Genomic DNA, 25,774 nt, shown 5'->3' on the forward strand with positions numbered 1-25,774 from the left:
TTAGGATTAACTGGACAAAAGAGTGAAAGCAAAGCAACCTACAGGTGCCGCATGCTTATGGGAACTTCTGCAACAGATATGGGAAGAACTTTATGAACATTTCATTTCTATTGTCGAAAGAATGCCACGGGTGTGTTCAGCCGTTATATTTGCCAAAGGTGGCTACTTTGATGAGTCAAAGGTTTAGAATACATCTTGGTCTAAGAAATTGATTCCATCATTTCTGTTCAACTGCAATTGCTTATTTGTGCAATGAGACATTAAACTGTATAATTTTCAATAGAAAAACTGGAAAAATTGGGGTGTTATAAAAGTTTGGACCAGTAGAGAGTGTGTGCGCGCGTGTATCAGTCAATACCAAAAGAGGGTATCTCTATCGATGAATAGTCTCCAGACTGTGCACATACTGAAGCGGAGTGTCGATGTTGTAATGTGAGGGTGAGGAAAAATAAGACCAGCAGACACATTGATAGCCTCAGCGCTTGGCGAGCCAGCACCAAGAGAAGTCCCTGCTTCTGCGAGGAGCTGCCTTAGCGAGTTTATTTACAAGTCACAAAATACAGGCGACTCTTTCAAAGTGCGCACAAGCGTTCCACATTAGTGTTGCTATTTGACAAACCATCAGTTCATCCCCTCTACTGCTCAGTCTTTGGTTTCCCAACTTTGAAACGTGAGGATCAGTCCCACAATCACACTCAAAATACTCTTTACCTATTTATTTTGTTCCACAGATACATAAGGTGTCGCTGCTCTTAAAATAATACAGTTTGGTTTTTCCCCTATCATCCAGGTGAGGATTTTGTGCACTACAAAAACTTGCATTTTTACAGCACAGTTGACAAAACTCACAGTTCAAATTTATATCATTCAGCATAGAAGTCAGCCTCATATTTGGAGCTTTAACAATCTATTTATGCATGTTAGTAAAAAAATTTTTTTTTAGATTTATGGCTTCAAAAACATTAAATCTATATCTGTTATACAGTGATCTCTGTAGTAGTTGTGCGTGGCTGTATAGCGGCTAACTGTAGGCGTGTATTTAAATAGTTGCCTCGGTTTCTCTTTATTTTCCAAAGTTGCTTTTCTGCACTAAATATGACAACAACTTTTAAGTTTTTCAAGTGCTGGAAAAACAGAAGAAAAATAAATCATGACTGCAGTGATATAAAAACTGTTACCTTATTTGTACAGCTTCTACTAAAGATATGGTTTTCTGCACATCCACGTGTGATAATGAGGGCAAAAAAAGGTTTAAAAATCCAGAAGCCCGGTCTCATGGCTGCAACAGAAAAAGCACTTTTCTAGAGCAAAGACATGAAGTGACACGATGACCCTGGCAAAGGAAATAAAAAGTCCAATAAATTCATACTTTTTTCCTCCTCAAACTGTTTTTCCAATTAAAGGACAACAGCTGTGCTAAGATCAAATAAACTCAGTCACAACTGACCTCCAAAACAATGTAGTTTACACGCGCGCACACACACACGTTCCACTCAAGCGCTAAATCTTCGATCCAAACCCAATTCTGTTTTCCAAAACAGAAACAACAATCTGTGTGTCACACACGTGACAGAGAGGGTTAGGTAAAATAAAGGTGATCCCACACTAAAGTCACTTATTTTGAGCCAAGCATTACTGTACATTTGACAGTACTGATTCAGTAACCCAACACTGTGCAAAAAGAGGACATCACAACATTGCACAACACTTCCTTCAAAGGAACTCTGTGGACATGAACCAGAACAAAGTTTTGATCCGGAGGAATCAAATGTCTGCATCTGATGAAGAGGCGGCCTGACCTGGCCTCAAAACACTGCTCTGCCGGATGTCCCTCAAAGTTATTCAAGGCTGTGAGCTACGAAGCTCAAGTTCTTGTTTTAAAAGTTTCATCTAATCTCCAATTGTCCTCAAGTTTTTAGGATGGCAATTAAACACTGCACCCCCCTGTGGTCAGAGGGTGCAATGGCAGTAACGCTTTTAACCATCCCCCCCCAACATGTGCAGTCAGGAGATGTGTCTTAACTAAGCCACAGTGCAGCTCTTAAGTAACTTAACCTGCTGAGATTTAAGGCCATTCTAGCATCTTCCCATCAGTGTGGGACTTTTTACCCTTTCTGGGGTATTTATAAAATGTTACAATCAAAACCAAGTTCATTAGGAGTATAAACACCCTCAAACTAAAGCTCAAAGCCATCACTTCAACCTGAGTCTTTTTTTTCCCCCAAACATACATAAGAGTCAGGGGGGTTGGGGGGTCCTTAACGGGTGGGACCAATCCAGACTTAACTTCAGTGTGTTAGCAGTGCTTCCCACACACTGATGGTGACTCGTTCAAGGGTTTATTTATTCATTTATTCTCTGGTCATTTGAGAGAACAGCACCTTAGCCAATTTACCAGTGGTCCCTCTCACTTATTTAGAAAGTTGATTTTCTGATAACTATGCCATTGTGCTGGTTATCAATATCATTAAGCTACTTCTTAAAGGATGAACACAAATTTACAGTTTCTGGAGTTTTGCAGCTGTCGGCTCCAGAGACCCATCGGGATTGAGGCGGAGTCTCATTGGCGATGCAGCTGATTGCACCAAAGTTTATGGTGTCATGAGTTAGTGGGAAAAAAAATATCTGTAGAGGTGTTAATAATTTGTTAAACAAAGGGTACATGGAACTCTCTAGCAGTAGACGCTCTCTGCCACAACTAGAAACAACATCTGTGGGAAACACTGCTCAGCCACAACAAATGATTTCCTTTCTGGATGCCCATGTTGAGAGTTTGTTGGGTCAAACACTAATAAAAGTAAAAAAAACAACAACAAAAAAAAACTCAAAGAAAATTGGAACCAGAACCTGTTATTTCAGGGCAATCTTCTTGCAGATGGACATCTGCCAACCCTCTATAATGAGAGGCTACTTTTGTTGGTTGTAAATGTAGTCACCCGCTTTGAATTAGAACAGATATCATAATTGATATCAGTAAACAAGATGATAACTGACTTTCTGCTCAAAGAATTAGAAAGAATTTTTTAACCTTCAGATGTTCAGAAATCACCACCCATAACAGTGATTGCTACGGTGCAAAAAACCTCTGAAATGCTAATACCCAGTCGTGTTTCCAGGCGTTTATTTGTCTCCATCCCGATCTCCATGCAACCTTCTCTCATGCTGCCGTTTAGTGAGGATGTATTTGAAGAACTCGTAGACAGACCAGCTGATGGCAGTAGAGGGCATCTGGTAGATGACCCGGGCTTGGACGCCTTTAAAAAAGGCTGGAAAGCCTCCCATCCTGTACACCGTCCGAAAAGCCTCGCCCAGGCCAGAGATTTGGCGGCTGCCAGAGGCCGACGCAACCGCTCCAGCTCCCGTCGCTGCCTCTGCCTGGATCACGTGAATGGCCCGAGTCTCCTGCGTGTTGAGAAGGGTCTTGCAGACATCGAGGGGGGTAGTGGCAGCAGCAGCCAGGGCTCCAGCAAGAGCACCGGAAACAACGTGGGAGGAAGGGTTGTACTGTCTGTGGGGGTTGAGAAGCTCCTGCAGGTACTCATAGGTCATGAAGTGGAGCACCTGGAAGGGCACGTTCATCGTGAGCTGGGTGGTGTAGCTGCGGTAGAAAGCAGCTGGGCCCTCGTGTCTCAGCAGAGAACTCACACAGTCCACCACGCCACGATAAGGTGAGTTAAACATCTGCATTCGCTGCTTCACAACTAAAAGAAAAAGACAGGACACAGCTTCCTCAATCACATTCAATAACACCTGATCAAGCACGTGTTTTCTATGATCTAATGACCATTTCTTATCAATCCCTCCAATCATATTCACACAGAATTAATTGTTCACACAGAACAAAATGTTAGCCTTCTCAAGTAAACGCATAACTCCGTGTGACTGTCATCATCAGACTGGTCTGTTGTAAAAAGCTCTTTTATTGTCTGCAGCTTGAGCCTGTAGCTCCACCAAGTGTCCTAATCACAGAAACACCACGTGGTCTATAATGACCTGAAGTAGGCGGAGGTTCTTTAAGTAGGTCAACACCAAGTCTTTACTGTGCAGAATACATCACATGTGACTGCGTGCACATCAGCTGAGCTGACATAAGCAAAGAGATGGAGGAGGAGAGTTTACCTTCAGCTGGGTTCATGATGGCATCGTGCAGCACTGTGGCCATGCAGCCCGCCACTCCTGCACAACAGACAAAAAAAAAAAAGTTTTAACCACAAGATGTCACTGACTCTCCAAATATTTTGAACACATTACAAGGAGTGTGTTAAAAACGTTAGCATAACTGGCTCTAGTTTAATTTAAAAAAAAATTAATTTAATCAATCAAACAATCAAACTGACAATAATAAACAGTCACAGAGTCAAGTGTAACTTCCTTCTACCAAATTCTACTGAATTCATTTCCTGTTTCTTTATTCTTCTGTTCTTTAAAATAAAGAAAGAAAAAAGAAAACACAATCAAACTTCTGCACCATTGATTATAAGTCAAAATTTGCTGACTGGGAAACATCTTACCATTGGCAAAGTGGCTGTTGGTGCCAGGATGTATAGTGTCACTGAGCGAGAACTTTATCTTCTCATAGCACGCGAAGTAGAGAGCATGGGCAGGCCCCGCCCCCACTGCCAGTACATTCACGCCTCTGATCGGCCTCCACACGCCCTCAGTCTGTACAATCTGCCGCAGGGCATCCATCACGTTCCTGTAGCGTGCGCCCGGCTCTGGGTGCAAGCTCTGCATGCGAGTCTAAGGTAATGGGGAGGAAAAAAAATTTGAAAAGAATAAATAAATAAATAATGTTGCAATCTGTATCCCACCTTTTAACGTTCTGGGTGGGAATAATAAGTATTTTTAAAATAAATACAAACTTTTATTTAAGCCCACTCAATTTTATAAACACTTGGAATTGGATATTGTGATATTTCTTGTTCAAAGTTAACAGGCGTACTTTTGCATTCTTGCAGAAAAGATGCAGAAGAACAAAGAGAACAAACAACAAACAAGGAAAAAAATAAAAATGGAGGAAGTGTTACAGGGCCCCTTTCTGTCAGCATAACCATTATAAACACTTATCCCTCTGTCAGGGAAACCTGAACAGCTAACAGGACATTTGGCGCAGTAGGCAAGCACTCATGTAAATGATAAATTTTAGGTTCGTCTATTCTGTTTGTGGTTCTTACTATGTTGGGTATTTGATGCTGCAGTTCCTGATGCAACACAAAGTTACTTTAATCTTTAGAAGAGGCTCTTGCGTTTTGAAAACTGCAGCTTTTTAAAATGACGACAGTATAGGAAGCCTGTCATAAACAGCAAAACCCACAACTCCTAATATAGTAAAGGATTGAGACAAATGATGTTGGATGACAAAGATGGCGCGGTTTCACTTCTGTGTCCAAATATCATGCAGTATGTGTCATTTTAACAGCCTTTTCACTGGAAATCATCCAATGTTTATGGAAGTACATATCACTGTAGAAAATGTAACTAGATCTGAGTTCAATCAGTGTTTTTGCCCATGAATGAGTACTACTGTTCACTGGTGGACAATAAATGAATCTGACCACCTAAGTAACAGACAGGGATGTGCGTGACAAGTCGACCAATCATCGCTATTGTCACTAGTCAGCATCACATATACTAGTTGTTTTTACTTCACACCCAATGCTGGTAAATAGTTGTGTAATAGTTGTGTCCTACTGTTATGCAGCCATCTGCCACCAGAGGGAGTGTTGTTGTTGAGAAACACTATAAATCCCTCAATCTCGGCCTGATCTTTTGTTAATGCTATCATTGAAAGTTTAATTAAAAGGCGAAAGAATAAGACTGTGGATATGTGCTTTCGCTGTAAGGCGAACTAGGCTTTCTCTTAGCGATAGTGTGAGGAGTTCAGTCATTTGGGAGGGGCTCAGAGTGCAGCCGCTGCACTGCCACACCAAAAGGAGGCAACTGAGGTGGGGTAAGGTGTTCCGACTGGGCCTTTCTTACTGGGACTAGGCCCCAGGGTAGACCTGAGACTTGCCGCCCATGCCTAGTAACAGATTGCCAAAGCAATGAGCAATATTTTCAGCCCCCTAACATGTCACAATCCTAAGTTTTTCCAGCTGCTTTACAGAAGAGCAGAGAGCACATCTTCCTCTTGGCAAAATGTTCACATGGACATTCCCGGTTTGTGCTTCTGGGAAACGATAACGCACACAGAATGTGCTCATCCATCCACAATGTGAGCGGTGCATTCAAGACTGTTGTAGAACGTCCACGTCCTCAGCACTGAGCAGCAAACAACAGCAGCAGCTGGTAGTGAAAAAAATGACAACAGTTCACCGGTTTATGTATTCAGCCTTACTTCACTGTATACCACTAACTCACTAGTGTCATATTTGCCCTGCAAAAGAGCAAATGCCACCTCTGCTATCAAAGCAATCATCTCTGACGGCCTGATGTAGCAACCTGGCAGCTGTTGCTAGGTTGCTACATTACCCTAAAAAACATTAAAATCTACCAACTAGATAGACAGGGTAGCTTTGTTCAAACAGTCAAAGGGCAAGGTCAATTGTAGATACTGAAGAAACTACAGCAGTGCTTCCTTTTAAAGTCTGATTAAATGGATCAGAGGTTTGTAACATTTTGCAACATATTTCACCATTTTTTCAAAAGGTTTTTTTAATGGTTCACCCAGGAAAAAGTCTGCATTTGTTTTTTCCCTAGCTTAAAATAGACGTTTATGTATGAAAAAGCTCAAACTATGTGTTGATTGAGTAAATAAAACTCGCTTACAAAAAAAAAAAAAAAAAGAATTCCTGATATTATTTTGGTGAAAGAAACTTCTTTCACCAAAACAGTTTAGTAAGATAATGCTTTCTGCCTGCCTTCAAGCAATGAAGAAACAGACACTGAATTTAGTGAGAAGAATAGACTGAAGCATAACGATCAGTACTACATAAAGATGCTGGCCAGCTACGTATGATGGCAGCAGGAAACAGGTTGTGAAAAAACAAACCTTAGCAGTAAAAGGAAGTTGTCTTTAAAAGTTTACTGTAAAGAAAATCCAAAGTTCCTTCAGACAAAAGATATTCAACCACAAAGTTTTGTAATCCACTTCCTTCTACTTCAGCTTTGTTGCTGGAAGAGCGACACAGTCTTGAGACACATAAGGCCAGGAAAGGCTTACGAAATTCTCAACTTAAAGTCTCCTTTATAAATTAAAACACCCGAAGCACATGTAGCTGACATCCTACCAGGAATGACATTAGGTCTGAATGTTAATTGCTCTATGTTTTTGTTAAAGGCTTTCTAAAAATGAGGAAGTGATCAACATCATTTTTTACCAAATGTTGCTCAGTTAAAATGACCTGCACAGGACTTGTCACTGCAGCAGATTGCACATTTACATCCTTGTTAATAAGAATTTGGAATAACCACAAATCTGCAAGTCAAAACATTTTCAACAAACATCTGCTGATCATGGTGTGATTCTGATGAAAGGTCCTGCAAGGGAAAGCTTGAGCTTGTTTTCACCAAATCTTCAACTTGGAATTTATAGTGAATAAGCCTTTTGTTTGATTTACCACCGCTATAAGAAACCACAGAATTACTGCTTCTTTATCTCCTGATACAAAAAGGAAATAACAGGCCGCATACTGAGCACTAAGCTTACAAAGGAAGACACTGTCTTGATTGCTGAAATGCTTTTTGACTGCTAAGATTTGACTAGTCAGTTCCTCCTCTAATCCTTAAATCTACTCAACTTTTCTAGCTAAAGCATGGGACAAGCAGCTGTTCACAGTTGGCACAGACATTTATATCATAGGAAGACATGGTTAGAAAATCCTAAACCATCCAGTTATTCTGAGAAAGAAGCCTGTGCACAGGGCCACACCCTCTTCTGCCAAGGAGTGCTTCATTTAACTAGTGTGTCATTGACTTTTGCTCCAGTGACTAATGACCCAAATGAGTTACTCAGTTACTACAGCCAACTCTTCACCGTGGTTTTTTGACAGTTTCTGCAAAGTGTTTTCCCAAAGTAAAGCAAAGAGTGATGTTGTCTACAACCATAAAGGTAGCTCCAACAATGCAAATGAATGAAAGCAACAACTGTCCCCAGTATCGCTTCCGTTTAGTCCTCTACGGTTACGTCTTTGATATCAGACTTTGACCATATGTGAACTCCAAAGTTAATTCTAAAATCTCGCCTGTTGGATTTTCTTCGGGATTACTTTTACGATACTAACCATTTACTTAAAACGTAGCACAATTGAAGGCTTTGGACAAAGCAACACAAAATGTCCATGGAGTTAATGGGTTAAGTGATAACTTTCTTTAAGTGTATCGGGACCCGTGGGAAAGTAGTGCTGTGTAGCAAGGTGTAAATTTACGAGTCCACTTGAAATTGAAAAAAGAAAACACACCAAAAATGCACATTTCAAACCCTGTGCGATAAAGGATGCATGTTAGGGACAAACTTTAACAATCTGGGACAAACTGAGGTGCCGGTTACCACACTAACGGCACCTCAGTGAGCTACTATCAAGCCTAACACATCAGTTATCTCTCCAAATCAAAGCTAGGTAAAGGTAAACATACACACTAACATTAAGCTTCCCACTGCGTCCGCCTGAGAATCCTGAGTTTTATAATTTTAGGTTTAGGTAACGTAGCTGATTTAACTGACCTCTGTTAGCAAGGTTACCCCCTGTTAGCTTGTAAGCTAGCGTTAATCGAGCTCAGGCTTGTAAAGAGGCCTGCGTCAGATTCGGCTTTATACAACCAGTTGCTACCCTCAATGCTGCAAAAACAGAGCACGACAAACTTTAAAACTCGTAGCCTATTATATTCCATCGCTCTTATACCTTGACACAGTCGACGGGATACATAACGCAGTGCTCCATGATTCCAGCAACGGCACCTGCCAACATGTGTGTGCTGGTGGATACTCCTTGAGGCAGTCCTTCATAGTCTATTTCTGTCTCGACAGAAGTCAAGGTCTCCAGAGTAGACCGATGTGACACCGAGACAAAGTCCTGTTCCCCCGCCATTCTGGATGAGACATGAAATCCTCCCGATGTTCCCAGCAGTCTGCCGCCCAACCATCGAATCTCTGCCCTGGCTGCAGGGCCAGTGACCCGGCTATCGACGCCCGCTGCTTCCACCGACGTTCGCCGGGACATGAAACCATCCGCTTCCATTCAGGTAAGTGACTTTAGTCCTACTGATATGGACAAATCCGGCGGTTGCCTGTTGGCGCGTTCTTCCCGGCAGCTTATGAATGCAGGCCGGGGATAGAAAGTGCGCGGCAGCCAGCTGCAGAGAGACCGGGAACCAGGAGGAAGGATGGGTTGGTTGTGAGTGTTGCACGCCAACAAATGAATTTGATTCGCTAGACTAGCTGTCAATCATAGACAGTTCGCTCCAATTAGCCAGTTTGGGCTGGGCGGGTAGGTAAAGTGGGTGGAGTTTAAATCTCGTCTTTTGTAACTTCTTTTTATCACGCGTATGGGCCTGCTGGAACAGGACGTCCCAGATTACGCATCAACGTAGACTTGAACGAAACACATCTACACTTAAAGTTAGGGCATTTGTGGGATTTCTTTTATTTTTCTTTAATACTGATATGTTTACTTCAGCAAAAGGGTATATTGTTTTTTTACATGACAAAATCATATGTCATATGGACTTTTTGATCTGGAGAAAACACAACTTACTGATTTTTCAAGATAAAATAAACAGTCTTTGATTAAAAAAAAGTCTATAAAATGTTATAGACATATTATTATTGTTATTAATATTGCTAGTGTATGATCGTACATACACACTCTACGATAGTCTGATGTATTTTTAATATTATGATTTTAGTTGTTGTAATAAAAATAATTCCCATATGTCGGAAAAATAAAATATTTCCCATTCCACCGCATTGCATAGTTCTGATTATTCCTACAGGCTTGAATGCAGCAAGCCTTCGCCTTTCGTGTTTGATGACGTAGCCAACCGGCTAACCGGAAATTTCGGTCATTTCCTCTCCGTCTCCTCGTCGTGTTCTCTAAACTAATAATTTACGGTGATGCGGCGAGAGAATAAGGGGTCGTATTGTCTTATCTGTCGAACTACAAACAAGTATTATTAATGTCTTTTACTGCCATGGTGGAGAAGAGGCTTCTGTAGGTACGTTTATAAGAGCGAGTGATAGCATACGGGTGCTGTGATGGTTATCAGTTGTTCGTAAACGTATCCGGTTTGTAATTGAACAGTTATTAACAATGATAGCTACATTTGTAGCCAATAAATAAATACAGCATATAATGTATTTTTCCCTCTGTTATTTGGTTTGGGTTACAGTTATTGTGTTTTATGTAACGGTTTTAGCTTATATAACTGAGAGGTAGGCTAGTTACACTGACCCGTGGAAAAAAAGAGAGATTATACTAAAATGGTCCTCTTCTATTTAACGACAGCGTCTAACAAGTGCAGCACGGGATTTAAAAACATATCACAGATTTGAAGCACAATATGCTTATTGTTCTGGCAGGCAGGCTAGAGTAATTTGTTTGTTTGCAAGTGTTACAAATAAATTCGATTTTTTGAGGTTGTAGCAAGTAAAATTAAGGCCTTACGAAGACAAACAGTGTTAGTTAGGTCTGCCAGTGTACAGGCTGCCAGCTGACTAGAGTAAAGTATTTATTGTGTTGTAAAGTTTTTATTTTATTTTTATTTTTACGTGCATTTAGACAACAGGGCATTAACATTAAGTCCGCTGAGCCTCTCTCCCCCCCTCCCCCTTCTTACTCCCTTCCAGCAGAAAAAAAAATTCAGTTGACAACATCATAATCAGCCTGCAGCCGCCATGAGGTGACGACTGTGACATTTTGTACTTTTGCTGATGTGGACACATGGCAAGGTAATAAACCGATAACAGTTTCTGCTGTCAGAGTATTCCTGAGAAGCCGTTATGCTTGGCACGCTAACAAATGTTTTTCCATGGCTGTGGGAAACACAGGTGTTACTACTTATGTTACTGTGGGCTCAGCACTTAACACAACAGAGCCTATAATTAATTAATTAACTTAAACTTGTATTTACCTACTGTTTCATGTCAGAATGGCTGCTGTTGTATATAACAGTATCTGCTGTGTCTTCGTCTTCCACAGGATTACTTTGTCCTGCCTGCCAGCCTCCTGGTACTGCAGCGTGTCCCTGCTGTCTCTGGGCTGTGCCCCAAGACAGAGGCTTCTGCTCCTGCTGCTGCTGCTCATCACCTCTGCCTTCTTCCTTCTGGAAACCTACCAAAGGCAGCTATGGGGCACCCAGCGACGGTCTGGGACCCAAATTAACAAGTGAGTGGACGGAAATGAAACAAATAAACTCATTTCATTTGAGCCGTACACAGAGGCTGACAGAGTGGCCTCTTGCAAATCTGGAAGCCTTTTGGTAACGTGTTTTCCTCTTATATGCTACTTTGGGCTCACTTTAATAGATTTTTGTCTTCCTGTGTTAGTTTGTCTTGTTAGAAAATGCAATTTCAAAAATCTAGTCCCAAAACCTTTTCCAGTCAGTGTTGTAGAAGCTAAGCTAAACGAAGCATGGCTCTAAGGAAATAGGAGGGTGAAACAGCATGCCAAAACATGCCATAAATTTAGGTGCATTTCATAATCAGCCACCATTAATCTGAGCAATGAAGTCTAGAGAATTTCTTAAGTGCCGTCATGTCGATCATATTCTCTTTGAGCTCAAATAATGCAGGCCCTCCTCTCTTTCAAGTGTGCTCGAGTGGAAAGCTCATGGTAAACAGATAACCAGCTTTGAGAGCACTGTTGAAAGGACTCAGTGTGTGGGACTGACTGCAGGTGTTCTCCTCAGTAAACAAGGGAAAGATACTAAATAAGGAGATCATTTGGAAAAATGTAAATGCACTCTGCGGTTTCTTTGTATGAATGTGTAGAACATTTGTTTCAAGCGGATTTAAAGGAAGAAGCATGTCTGTGGATATTATTTAAGCTCTTGACACCTTTGTGCTTTCTTTGGTACATAAGTGCAGTTTTCTGAGTATATTCTTCATCTCCTAATGTTTCTGTTTGCTCTCCTTCAGATACCTCTCCCTCACTGAGTCTATGGAGGCTACTGACATCCTCAACCCTTCACTGAATTATGGCATCGTGGTGGACTGTGGCAGCAGTGGCTCCAGGATCTTTGTGTATTACTGGCCACCCCATAACGGGAACCCCCACACCCTACTGGACATCAGACAAATGAGGGACCGCAGCCGCAACACTGTCGTCAAGAAGATCAAGCCTGGTGAGTAAGCAAAGCTCACTCGGAGTTTGTACAGAGTGTGAAAGCTTGCTGAGAACGCACATGAGCAAATGTTAGACTGGTTTTATGAATAGATCCTCTGCGACTCCCCAGGCAGTATGGTGTACAGTGGTTAGAACTTCAAAGCCACAATGTTTCTAGTTCAGGTCTACTGATTGGCTGGGGCCTTTCTTTACGTATCAAAGTTTTAAGACATGGATTTTAGGTCAAGTGGAAGTTCCTAGCTGGCCTTGGATGCGGGGTAGATGAAGTGCTTAGAGCATATAGAATTAAACACTGTATGAATGTGTGGTTAAAGTCCTTTGTCTGGATTTGAAAAGTCATGTCTGTCCATTTTTATCATCCTTCATCCTCCTACATATTCCTCACATCCTACTGTCTGCACTCTTGTGTATCCTCCTCTCTCTCTCCCTTTTTTCTTGTAGTATAGACGTCCTTTCTTATTATCTGCTGTGGTAGAATAACATGTGAGTTATTGACCAGTTTTGTGAGCCACTGATAATTTTATGAATGTTTTTTTTTTTTCAGATGGAAATTAGTTTGCAAAAGTTTGACTGCAAAAGGCTTTTTATAAGAACTGAACAGTTTCTGTGTATTAAAATGCTAAATGGCTTTTAATTTGAAACATATACAGGAAATGTTACATTTGTATAAATGGTGTACCCTTAACAGAACAGGAGCAGATCAGAGTACTAAATTTCTCTTTATACTCAGTCAGAAATGGTAAATGGCCTGCATTTGTATAGCGCTTTACTCAGTCCCTAAGGACCCCAAAGCGCTTTACACTACATTCAGTCATTCACACACACACACGGCAATGGCAAGCTACATTGTAGCCACAGCTGCCTTGGGGCGCACTAACAGAGGCGAGGCTGCCGGACACTGGCGCCACCGGGCCCTCTGAGTATCTGCATGATATTTGGCATGCAGGAGGCAGCCTGGAATCGAACCACTGACCTGATTAGTGGCTGACCTGCTCTGCCACCTGAGCTACAGCCACCCCAGAAAGATTTAGGAAAGGCTATGCTCAGCAGTCGAGGTAAATCAAAGTCGGATGGCATAAGATGAATCACAGTGTTCACGTAAATGAATGAGCAATTAGAAGAAACATTGTTTCTAGGTTTGCTTAACTGTAACTGTTTAAGCCTTATGTACAGACCAGAAACAAAGTGGCAAAGACTGATTGTTTATTTGTTTTGTTTTGTTTTTGGTGCCAGACGGTGCCAGTGAGACAGAAGATGATGGCGACAGCGAGATCATTTCTTATTCACTGTTTGCCCTTTGGCTCACGGCCAGAAAAGTGAAAGTCAGAGCATGTGAATCTGGAAAGAACATGATGGAAAACAGAAAGTAGGAAAAAGATAAACAGATTTGGCTTCAGTTGTTTTCCCATGCAAAGTGAACTTGGTGGTGTTACACTTAATTCTATTTTATGTATGTGACTAGACACTGCCGTATAAGTCACTTCTAATTGAAAGATCCCAAAATTAAAATGATAGGACCATTTAATATTTGTACATGTAAATTTTCTTTATCTCTTTTTCATTATGTCGTTCTCCTCCTCTTCATCTGTCTCATCCATCACTTTTCTGTCTTCCCTCATTTCCACCTCATCCTCTTCCTCCTCACCTCAGGCCTCATCTCCTGAACTAAAATCAAAGCTCTAACACACAGATCTGTGCATTAATGCTTATACATGCTTATCCATGGCTGATATTATCACAATTACTTAATGTCAGCAGATTAGATATGTGACCCTCCCGACTTGTATCCGACTCCTTCCACAAATGTTCACAGCCTCCTCCAGAACAAATAGACACCTGGCATGTTGAGTAACAATAGGATTATGCACTAAATTGGGAGGGGTAAAACAATCTACTAGATTTTACACACTGTACCTTTTAATAATTAGTCACATCAGTGGTGAGGAGCTTTCAGTCCCTGCGACTTTGTTTTATCTCTGCCACAGCAGGCAGATTAGATCGAATGCTGCAGTTAAAGGAAACCTGACCCTTTGAATGCCGGGACATCGTTGTGTGACAACCATTCTAATCATTTTCCTTTTAAGGCTTTTATGATTGATGTGTGGTATGTAAGGTTATAATGCTGATGTCTTAGCTTTGTCTAGTTCAGTGATCTGCATCAAATACTTCCAGATTTTTCATATCATTCAGCATTTATTCCTACCAAAACACACTGATATATTTTAGATCATGTCATGTAAAGTGTTTGTGTGAAACCTCAACTATACCTATATATTAGTCATTTATTAGTCATTTTATGACCCAAATTCACCCTGTTCAACTTCATCTTATCTTGACAGCATTAGATTTTCTTTCTGTTCCATTATGGGCGACGTATTAGCTTTCTGCATTAGCTAGCTCTAATTTTATAACTAGCTAAAAATTCTGAATTTTGTATTTTATACCTGATTGTACTGTGTGTGTGTGTATATTCTCTCAGGAATCTCTACTCTGGCAACCACACCAACGCAGGCCAGTGACTACCTCCACCCTCTCCTCAGCTTTGCTGCTGCTCATGTCCCAAAGAACAAACATAAAGAGACTCCACTCTACATCCTCTGTACTGCTGGCATGCGGCTGCTGCATGAGAGGTAAACAGAACACCACGCAACAGCATCAGTTTTTAATCTAATGGTATTTTAAGGGAGACCTGGTATGGTTGTTTCCAGCTCCCACTGTGAACCATTTGACTCTACTCTAGTAAAGCTGATATGGTCTCCCTCACCTTTCTTCTGATTGGCTGTCCCTGGTAAATGAAGGGTTTGCAGCTTTCCTCACTTGTTCTGTATTTCTATATTGTGAACAAAACCTCCCGTTTTATGCTGTACTTCTCTGCATGTAGGCAGCAAGCAGACATTATAGAGGATCTTGTCACCGATGTCCCCCTGGAGTTTGATTTCCTCTTTTCCCGTTCACATGTTGAGGTCATCTCTGGGAAACAGGAAGGTGAGCTGACAGTCTTGTTTACCCTGCTGATAGTGGCACTCTTTAAATCTGACACTTCTAACTGCTGCCTGCTTGTTTCTGTCTCCTCACTGTGAAACGACATGTTCCTGTGACCTCGTAGGAGTGTATGCATGGATTGGCATTAACTTTGTCTTGGGCCGCTTCGACCATCCTGATGAGGGTGAGTGTGACGGAGGCATGATGTTTACCAAACTCACACTAATGTTTGTTTCACGTGTGTTTTATGCAAAATTGTTATTTTTTGGGGGGGTGGAATTTTTTTAATATTTAAAAAAAAAAAATTTTTTAGAGGACGCCACAGTCGAAGTGACGACAAGTTCTCAGAACCAGCAGCCAATCAGCAGACGGCGCACAGTGGGCATCATGGATATGGGTGGAGCTTCGCTTCAGATCGCCTATGAGGTGCCCAGCGCCATCACCTTCAACTCACCTCAAGAAGTAAGGAAATACACTGAGTACTGACCTGTCCTGCCTGTGATGTAGCCTGGAAGGCTGCTCCTGTCTGCATTAGCGTAACACGCCTGTGGTTTTCAGGAGGAGGCAGGGAAGAGCTTCCTCGCAGAGTTTAATCTGGGCTGTGATGTCGAGCACACGCAACACGTGTACCGAGTGTATGTCACCACGTTCCTGGGCTTTGGAGGAAACATGGCCAGGCAGCGCTACGAGGACCAGCTCTTTAACAGCACCTTCACCAAGAACAGGTTAGTCACATGTGTTTTTTATGCTTGAAGCACACTGTGAGATACCTGCAAATATCTACATTTTGCATTACAGCTGCATAACTGATATGTGTCTCATTTTTCCTTTAGACAGAGCTACACTGTAAAACTGATATTTACAGGCAGTTGTTATTATTCTATAGCCAATATATTATAACATTCACTTTACTTCTAATTAGTGTGAATGTAGATTAAACATTCACAGCATTATAATCCAAATCTTTGTTATTATTTTTCATTATTATTATCCTGTATTGTGTAGGTTTTTCACCAGCTATCACCTTCAACTTAGAAAAACCATTCAACCACCGTTATATTGCTCTTCTTTTCTACATGTCTGCTTGTATTTTTCTCATTTCTAACTTTTATATTTTTTGAAATATTCAACTTTATTCAACAAAATCTATAATGTATTTCAATGGAGAGAAGTGTTTAAACCCTCTTTTAAGTTGCCCCTCTTTTAACTCTAACTGCTTCCATATACGTTCACCTACAGACACCTTTCAGACTTTAAAACGAAGCCAAGACATGAAACTATTGAGCTTGTATTTATCTTTTCAATATTTTTTATAGTTTTTCTTCAGTTCCACTTTTCATGCTTTTTTTCACCCGTTTCAGAGTTTATGATGAGTGTCTGTGGGATCGGTTAGAGTGGGGTAGAGTGGGACAAGTCCAAAAATGAATCACATTTTTTTGTCTTTCAACTGCTGCTGTGTTGACAGTTTTCCCTCTACAGCCATTGTTTTACCCATAGCCATTATTGTCCTCCTTCATCAGTGTTATTATCATTAAGGTTCTCCTATAAATGCCTCCTCCATCCATCTCTTCCATAGAGAACAATGTTAAACAGCTCCCATATTTACTCTAAAAGTAAGCTGAAGCAAACAAAAATCAACACCTGTTTCCCAGGTGTGTTACCATAAGAGATCAGCTTCTAGACGGTGTCTTTTCCTCTCATGCCTTTCGTATTACTCTTACCCAAAGTCAAGCTGGCACTTATCACAGCTGTTTTCTCTATTTGCTTCTTTCCAGGTTTTGCTGAACCTTGTAAAAATACTGTCTGCCTTTAACTTGGTTTAATCTCAGAAACTAGAAAAACAGCACCATCTCCCTGCACACAATCACACATCCTCTCTAAAATCCAATCTGGAGCATGTGATGTGAAACATAGTGCACATACATTCAGGACTGTGAATCTTTTGTGTATAAAATGATATGAATAATTAATGATCTTGATTTGACAATGTTGATTCAGACTTTTAAACATCCTATAACTGATCAAGTATTTAATTCTGATTCACTGATTTATCTAATTGCAGACACTTATCTTTCTAAACCTCACATTCTGTCAGTGTAGCTAAGTGAAGGAAGTAGATTTAATTTTTTTTTTCCATGTTATTGTCCAGATATCTAACCACACAGACGGGTCTGAGTAAGGACAAACCGTACCTGGACTCCTGCCTGCCCGTCGGACTGACTGAAACAATAGTCCGGGACAATCGCACGCTGCACCTGAGGGGTCAGGGTGACTGGACCAAGTGTCAGGAGGCAGTGCGACCCTTCCTGGGTCTCCATAATGGCACTATGTCACCAAGAGGTGTCTATCAGGTATGGACCTTTATGATAGCAAGGTTTTGTTTATGGTATTGATCGCTGCTCAGTCTTTCCTTGATTCTTTATAAAGTAGAGATGCAAAGAAAAATTGGCATCTAATATTTTTGCAGGCTCCCATCAACTTCAGCAACAGTGAGTTCTATGGTTTCTCTGAGTTTTACTACTGTATGGAGGACGTGCTCAGGATAGGAGGACAGTACAACAGTGAGAAATACTCCAAAGCTTCTATGGTAACAGACAAACAAAACCAGTCCTTCCATTAGACAAATATATTAGATAAAAGATTTTAACATTCTGTGTTTGTTCAGTGAAAGTTCAGTTTCATGTTTCGGTTTATTTAACAGGACTACTGCTCTACCCAGTGGTCGACACTGAAACAGCGTCTGGAAAACCACCTTTACTCCAAACAGGCAGACGACAGCAGACTGAAGTAAGTTCAGTTTTCTGGCTGTATTCATGCTATTCTAAATTGTCCGTGGAAACACCTGCACACAAACGACACACACAAATAAATGTGGCATCTTTTGAGAATTTTCCAGTTCTGTGTGAGAGTTTTTTCATAGCAAAGAGCAGAACCTGAGATGTGAAGTGTGTAATTATCACAATCGCCAATTCACTTTTATTAGGCCACATGAGGAGGAACTCTTCAGTTACTCCCCAACTACTTCACTGACCATATGTAGAAAATGGACAAAGTTACGTCAGCCGTTGGTTTGTGGTTTATTTTTGTCATCAAACCAAATTTCTAGAACTGGACATGTTTGTGGCTAAAATCTTCACATGTTTAAGATACACACATATTTATTCAGTCTAGCAAACTGCAGTTAATTGCAGATCATATTGTGTGTTGTAAATGAGGATACTTCTTTTCTCCTGCTTTCCACATATAAACAAATCTCTCTGAACTTGATTTTCAGCCCATAAACTCTTGGTAAGTAAGGCTGACCCAATTCTTCTACCAATGCACAACAGTGGATTATTTCAGTAACACCAGGAGCCACAGGCACATCCAAGCATTTCGAGGACAGTAAACAAAAAAAACAGAACAAATATTTCCTAATTGCTCACTTCTCAGTTCTTTACGTCACTAACTATAAATTATGCATAAATTCTGTATAAATACACAAACAAACTCAAATTTTACACGCGAGTCTTTATGATGTGACATCGCTAACATGAAAAAAGGAGAAAAAGCAACTCTTACCGTCATGTACCAGCTGAAATGTTCACCCCAGAAACTGATATAGCTTTGCAGTTAAGTGCAGGTTGATGTAACAGCCTGCTGCCATCGTTTTGCCACTTTCAGTCGTAGAGTTTCACCCACAGCTTTGTTTGTCTCAGTGGGAAATGGCAAATGAAGGCTAATGATGTCAGCTACATCACTCTTCAGACTGTGTTTTGATTCTTGAAAGAATGATATACTGCTGGTGGCAAAGTTGTGAAAGTTATTCCCTTTCTTGCCTGCAGGTGGTGCACATTTGCATGACTCTATCTGCAGCTGTAAATCTAAATGGCTGCTTTGTTTTCCCTGCCCTCAGATGTCACTTTCATCCTCCTCTGACCCATTATTGTGCTGTTTTTACCCCAGGTATCAGTGCTTCAAGTCAGCCTGGGTGTATGAAGTGTTACACTCTGGTTTCCGTTTCCCCACCAACTACCTGAACCTGAAAACAGCCCAGCTGGTTTATGACAAAGAGGTCCAGTGGACTTTGGGGGCCATCCTGTACAAAACCCGCTTCCTGCCTCTCAGGTAACTGTCAGATATGTCACACTTTAACTCTACACTAACTTACGCTGGTATGTACTTTCATTGATTTGCTCCTGTTATCCCTGCACTGAGTTACCTTTTAACTTGTAGGTTTGTTTGGGGAAAAAACACAAGATGTGTCACAGGAATGTGCTCGCTATGAAAAACACGGCTTACGTCTTTATCTTTTCACAGTCTGAAATCAGCTATAGAGCGATTCAGTTCATTTTTATTCATGAAGCACTAAACCAGAACAACTGTCACCTGACACCTCGAGGGGTTTTAGACTCTAAAGTAAAGACGCTAAAGTAATAGAGAAAAAACCCAGCAATCACTTGGAGCAACCACTTGGTGACAGTGGGAAGGAAAAACTCCCTTTTAACAGGAAGAAACCTCCAGTAGGTCCAGGCTGAGACAGGAGCAGCTAACTGCTTTGACTGGTGGGGGACAAAAGACACGCTGTGCAAGAGAGCCACAAATTAATAATAACAAGCACAGTGCATCATATAAACAGAGTTTGTTTACCTGAAAAGATTTTTAAAACATCCTCTTTACATCCGTGAAATGAAACAGTTACAGAAAGTTATAACTTGACTAAACCTGCCCCCCAAAAATAATACACCAGCTAAACAGAATGCTGCTCCTGCTGCTCTGCTCATTAGCAAGGATTTGTTTTGGATTAAACATGTGCTTCCTCTGCCCCGCTTGTTTCTCCAGGGACCTGCAGCAGGAAGCACTGCGGCAGAACCACCCCAGCTGGCTGCGCTCTTCATTCGTCTACAACCACCACCTGTTCTCACTCTGCATCCTGGTGGTGGTGCTGGCCATCCTGCTCTACATCCTGCGCCTGCGGAGGATTCACCAGCGGGAGCAGCGGCAGGCCGAGGTCCTGAACCTCCTCTGGGTGGAAGAGGGAGAGGCTCTCCTCCCCTGAGAAATATGTCTGGGACGGGAGGCTCCACACTAATCGCATACAGTCTTATATGTGCCTCACTGTGTGTGAAAAATGTGAGTATGGAGGACAGTTGAGGAAGGGAGAAATTACTCAGTGGAAAAGCGTGTGATTTGGTAGATTATGATGTAAGAGGAGACCAGACAAAAACATCGCAACATGGAGACAGTTTAATGAGCCCCGAAATCAAACACCTCTGTATATCCTTTGATCGTACAGAGCTCACCTCAGACTGGAGAGACAGACTCTGGGCTCACTTTCTTCTCTTCACGACCACTTTGGATGAAAAGAATCACCCCAGGTTTACAGGATCAAACCACTCCTTTTTTCGGGGGGGGGGGGGGGGGGGGCTACCCATTCCTTCGAATATCTTATTTCTAGGTTACAGGCAGTGTGGATGGTTAACATGGATGTGGTGTCATTGTTAATGTTTCCACTGCTGACTGAGGAGAAAACACGAGAGGATAGAGATTATTTTGCAATATGGGCTCACTGGAGGGGAAAAGTCACCTAAAAGGACAGCAGAGGGAGTGGTCATTCGTTATCATCTAATTGTTTTGTCTTTTGTTTTATCATATTGAAAGTCAAAGCGGTTGTGCAAAAATTCAGTTCTTAAAGGGGACCTTAACATTTTCCCCACCTATGTATTGTTACAGTGGTTGGTGGTCGTATGAAATAAAAGTGTCAAGTAATGAGGTCAGTCACTGGGCAATAATCTCTGTGGGTAAAAGCTCAGGCTTCAGACTGATTTAAACACTCAGTTTGACATTGTTTTTTCTACCCTTGGCTCTGGATGATGTCAGTGACAGGGGATAGCCCAAATATGGGCATCTCAGGCACATTACACTCACTGTGAGCACAGAAGCCCCCGCTGGCTTAAAGGGAAGGTTGCAAGAGCGAAAGCAGTTCACTTTAGATAGAAGATGAACTGGGGGGCTCCACTGAGGCCCAGTATAAGTTAGATAAGGATTATATTTAGGCGTGAATGATACAGAGCTACTCTGGTACAGTCAAAGGATAAAAATGAGCATATTGGGTCCATATGAAACAAACCCAGGCAGCCTGAGCTCTTTAATGCGAGCAGAGCTGAGAGTAGGCAGAGGCTGAATGAGTGCCAGATGTTTATATGGACCACCCATCACGAGACAGGTTGTGTACATATATGACTGGATGGTATATGATGCATGTGCTTATAGAGCGACTTCCGTTTTAACGCGAATCCTATTTACATGCTGTTTACATCTCCAAATATCACACAAACACAACATTATGCCACAACATGCCAAACATTACTCACCTGTGTCAGTGGCTGCTGCAGATGAGAAATACCAGGAAAAATCTGCCACTTTTGCATACAGGTTTTTGTATCCTACATGACCTGTGCTTTCCCCCGCCATCATTTCTGTAGCCCAGTGTTACCTGCCCTTTATCTGTGAAATGACATCTGTAACAAACCCTAAGCTGCTTCATACCTGAGAACTTATTTTTTGTTTCAGCCCTCGTGCCCAGCTCAATTGCTCACTTCTCCAAAACTGGCATTTCATTATAAGTTAGTGCAAGTTGATTTAAAGCTTGTTGTCACCATTCCTCCATGATCAAGGATCGGCTTTCACCCACAGCTCCGTTCGTCTCGATGGGAAGATTTCCTTCAAAGCAATCCTGCAGACTGATGATGTCAGCTGCATCACTTTGGCCTCAGACCATGGTTTGATACTTGAATTCCACTGCTGTCCTGCCAATACCCCCGTCCAACCAAATTTTAATCAGAGGGTAGGCAGGGCCAAGAAGCTTTTTAGCTGAAATAAGCAAGGAGGCTTAATCAGAGTCTGGACAGAGGCACTGAAAGCAGAAGAAGAACCTGCAGGCCTGATTTAAGCAGATGCTGTCTGATTTTTGAATGCAATAACTCAGAGAAAGGGGGAGGGACACTTCCTGTGCCTCAGGCTTAGATGGATACTGGGACATGAACGAAAGTACAGAACAGCTCTCAGTCTGTGTTTCGAATATCAAGATGAACTACTTTAAAGCCATTTTTAGGAGTAGAGCCTAATGCAGACAAAGAGGTGTATTCCATTCTGTGTCTACTGTATTGTATAGCTGTAAATTGAAATCACTGTTTTGTTTTGTTTTTCTTTTTGAGTGACATGTTCTGACAAACTGATGGAGCTGTGCAGCAAACCATGAAGATAGAAATATGTGTTTGAGCCACACCTGGTGACATTTCCTGAGAAGTCATATAAATCATAGATCCTACAGTGGATTGTTTTTAAATGTTCAAATGTATGGCTCAGAGTTTCTCACAGCGATTTCTGTCAGTGGGACGGGGCATGATTCATCCAGCTGAACGATGATGACTCCATTGTTTTCAAAGAAAACTGTCCTTTTGTAAGCTGTAAGTGGTGCTAATGTGAATGTTTTGTTGTTTAGACAAGCGGAGCCGTTTGAGAGCTTTGCGTCATTTCAGAACGTTAAATATGTTCTCTTGTTTTCTCCGTTCTGCTGCTCCTCGTATAGATGAGTTCTGACTTGTCTTCATCAAATCGTCAGTGTTCATTTGTAACGTTTCTCCCATGTGTATGCAACAAATACTTTCACTCTTATATTCTTAATCAATGAGACTTGAGTGCCAACAGGTCCATTTTGTTTCATTCCAGTTCTTATGTTAAAAAACTGCAAACCTCTTTCTGATCCATCCTGATGAGAATTTTTAAGATTTCTGCTGCTTCTGTGATATTTTGACTCCTGACGGAGGACCAGTCATTGACTGTCTTTCCAGAGCTGGGCATTGTGCAATCTTGAACAGTAATTCACTGAAGAGGAGATTTGATTTCAATGTTTTTAATTGTGGTACTTTTAATGTAAATGTGAACCGAATCAATCCCAATAAATGGTTCTTTGTAATTCAAGTGATTTGACTCTTGATAGCACACCTCACGCAATGCACAGAACTAACTGCAGACATGAAATGATGTTAGCTGTGTTCAAGCAAAGCAGCAACTGCTGGATATGAAAATCCAACATCCAAGTGCCAAAATAGCCACGGGATCATTTTGGGCAGCCAATGGCTGACTGAAAAAGTGAGTCCGTCCAATCACTTCCCCTAGAGACCCATGTTAAAATCAAAGACTGTATACAAATAATGGCAATAGCCACGTTCATTCACTCACTGTTTCTGGACTCTGCATATGAGGGTTCAGTGTAATCATGCTGGAACTGTAGAAAAGTAGTGACACAATCAGACACTCATCTCCACAGTGACACCGATTAGCAACTTTTCCTATGATCACCCACCCCCTTTAAATTGTTTTGGGGTTTGTTTGGTTTTTTTTACATTAGCTGGTTTTGAGTCACTGAAACAGACTTTTGTGCTTTCTAATGCAGGAACTTTTAGTGGCTGTTTTGTTATTGTTTGACAAATAATAAAGTTTGCTGTGTGAATAAATATACTAGCAGACTATTTAAGAGGACTAACTTTTCAGTATATGAAATTATATTTAGCAGGATGTCTGTGCACTATCCAGCTAAGCTTAAAGCTGGAGTCAAGGCTTCAAAATCTATAAACAAAAACACACAGTTATATAGTTCATTGTGGTCAAATTATGACATTTTCCCATCAAATCATATCAGGTCATTTCTGGTATTAAATGTAAGTTTTTTAGGAAAAGAAATATTGGAACTGAAACTATCACAATTCATAATAAGTTGCTGTGGATTTTTCATTTTTGTTAGTCTGAGGTAATAAACCAACAGATCATATGTAGATGATATAAATGTAAGCAAATAAATGGTGCCATTTAATGGATCTTTTCAGAGAAGGTTTGATACAGTTAATTAAACTTTCCTACCTCACTTCTAGTAACATTTATTCAGAAACTCTTTTATATCACTATATTTTCATCTATGGACATGCCAATAAGCTTCAGCTAAAGTGCAACTAAAAAATCTGACAAGCTTCAGTGACTGTGCATGTGTGAGGAGATCAGAAGGTTAGCAGGGTTTGAAGATTTCTTTAGGGCATTTTTTCATCTTTAATGCATTAACTTACATAAGTTTTCATACAGAGTGATGGGAGTGTGAATGGATTTGAGAAAGACTGCTCTTCACTTTGCCTGTTCTGGACAGTGGTATTTGGATACTACAATCACCACAAGTACATAATTTTTATTGTATAAAATGACCAAATGTGATACCAAATGGCATTTATAATCAGAAAGATAGTTCATTTAAAAAATCTGAAAAAATGAAACCAACAAAGTAGTGACAAATTCTGCAGGTCTTCAAACTGGCCTTTGTGACAGGCCATCTGAAAAGTTTGTGCTTAAAAACTCCTTTATTACGTTAGCTAACGTAATAAAGGATAAAGGATTTCTTTGCATCATCAGATGGGGAAAGAACATCAAGGTCTAATATGTTCAATTTGATAATACAGACAAAACAGGGACCCAATCCTTGGGGAGGACCGATTTTTGACGCAGCGTGTTTTAGGGTTTGAAAGCCACAGAGACGCGGTGGCGTTTAGAGAAAGCGCAGGGCAGGGATAGCTCAGTAGGTAGAGTGGTTGCTTACCTTCCCATGATCGGAAAGGCGGGGGTTCGAATCCACTGAACGGCTACCCTGAGGTACCCTTGAGCAAGGTACCGTCCCTGCTCAGTGGCTGCCCACTGCTTCACTGAGTGAATAAGTCAAATACAAAGAGAGTAATTTCCCCACGCGGATCAATAAAGTATACATTATTATTATTATTATTATTAGATGCATACGGGATCACTGAGGGTTTTCGCTTAGGCAGCAGTTGTCCTTCTCTCCTGGATCGGCTGGAGCTTTCCTTAGGAGCCTTCCCAGCTTTGACAAATGTCCAGCTGGGATAACCACATTTACTCAGGGCCTTCTTGATGTGATGTTCTTCCTGGCCGCTGTGTCTGTGGGGTTGGTGTTCACTCTGTGTTGTAGCGTCCTGATGACAACCAGTTTATGCTCCGGTGGACGATGAGAGTGAAACCTTAAATACTGATCCATATGCATAGGTTTAAACATCTACTTTAAATATCCCCCATTACTGATGGAAATGTTACAGTCTAAGAAGGCTAACCTGCCATTTTTCATATCCTCCCTGGTGAATTTGATGTGTTGGTCCACCGAATTAATGCGATCCATGAATTGTGGTACATCCTGACACAAAGGTGTCTGAACCAATGACTTAGTGCTGTTCCAGGGTATGATAACAGAGTTCTCTTTTCCACTTCTTTCATGTCCACATTGGTCACAATGGTGAACCCATGGCACATGCGGGTTAGTGCACCATGGGTTGTCATGGTGCACTAACCCGCGTGTGCCATGGGTCAGTATTACATGACCTTTGTATGTGAAATAGGTGGAATTAAGACACAGTTCCAAGAGCAAACACACTTGGTCTGTGGTGAGAGTGGTCCTGTTGCTGAGGTTGGGGTCATCCTGT

General features: G+C 41.3%; 2 protein-coding genes across 2 annotated transcripts; one reads left to right on the forward strand and one right to left on the reverse strand.

Moving 5' to 3' along the window:
• Positions 1–466: 466 nt before the first annotated feature.
• On the reverse strand, positions 467–9,315 carry LOC308394890 (mitoferrin-2-like). Its single transcript, XM_080879491.1, has 4 exons — positions 8,841–9,315; positions 4,512–4,740; positions 4,120–4,176; positions 467–3,701 (listed from the first exon to the last, which is right to left on the reverse strand). The coding sequence occupies exons 1-4, from the start codon at positions 9,174–9,176 to the stop codon at positions 3,121–3,123; spliced, it is 1,203 nt and encodes a 400-aa protein (XP_080735617.1). The 5' UTR covers positions 9,177–9,315; the 3' UTR covers positions 467–3,120.
• Positions 9,316–10,758: 1,443 nt separating this feature from the next.
• On the forward strand, positions 10,759–23,220 carry LOC308394891 (ectonucleoside triphosphate diphosphohydrolase 7-like). The gene is made up of 13 exons (XM_080879492.1): positions 10,759–10,885; positions 11,136–11,321; positions 12,074–12,279; positions 14,761–14,911; positions 15,163–15,266; positions 15,388–15,447; positions 15,577–15,725; positions 15,822–15,988; positions 17,413–17,614; positions 17,731–17,850; positions 17,965–18,050; positions 19,209–19,370; positions 20,085–23,220. The coding sequence occupies exons 1-13, from the start codon at positions 10,878–10,880 to the stop codon at positions 20,299–20,301; spliced, it is 1,818 nt and encodes a 605-aa protein (XP_080735618.1). The 5' UTR covers positions 10,759–10,877; the 3' UTR covers positions 20,302–23,220.
• The last annotated feature ends 2,554 nt before the right edge of the window (positions 23,221–25,774 follow it).

This window comes from Rhamphochromis sp. 'chilingali', assembly GCF_963969265.1.
Source record: "Rhamphochromis sp. 'chilingali' genome assembly, chromosome: 4".
Taxonomy (NCBI): domain Eukaryota; kingdom Metazoa; phylum Chordata; class Actinopteri; order Cichliformes; family Cichlidae; genus Rhamphochromis; species Rhamphochromis sp. 'chilingali'.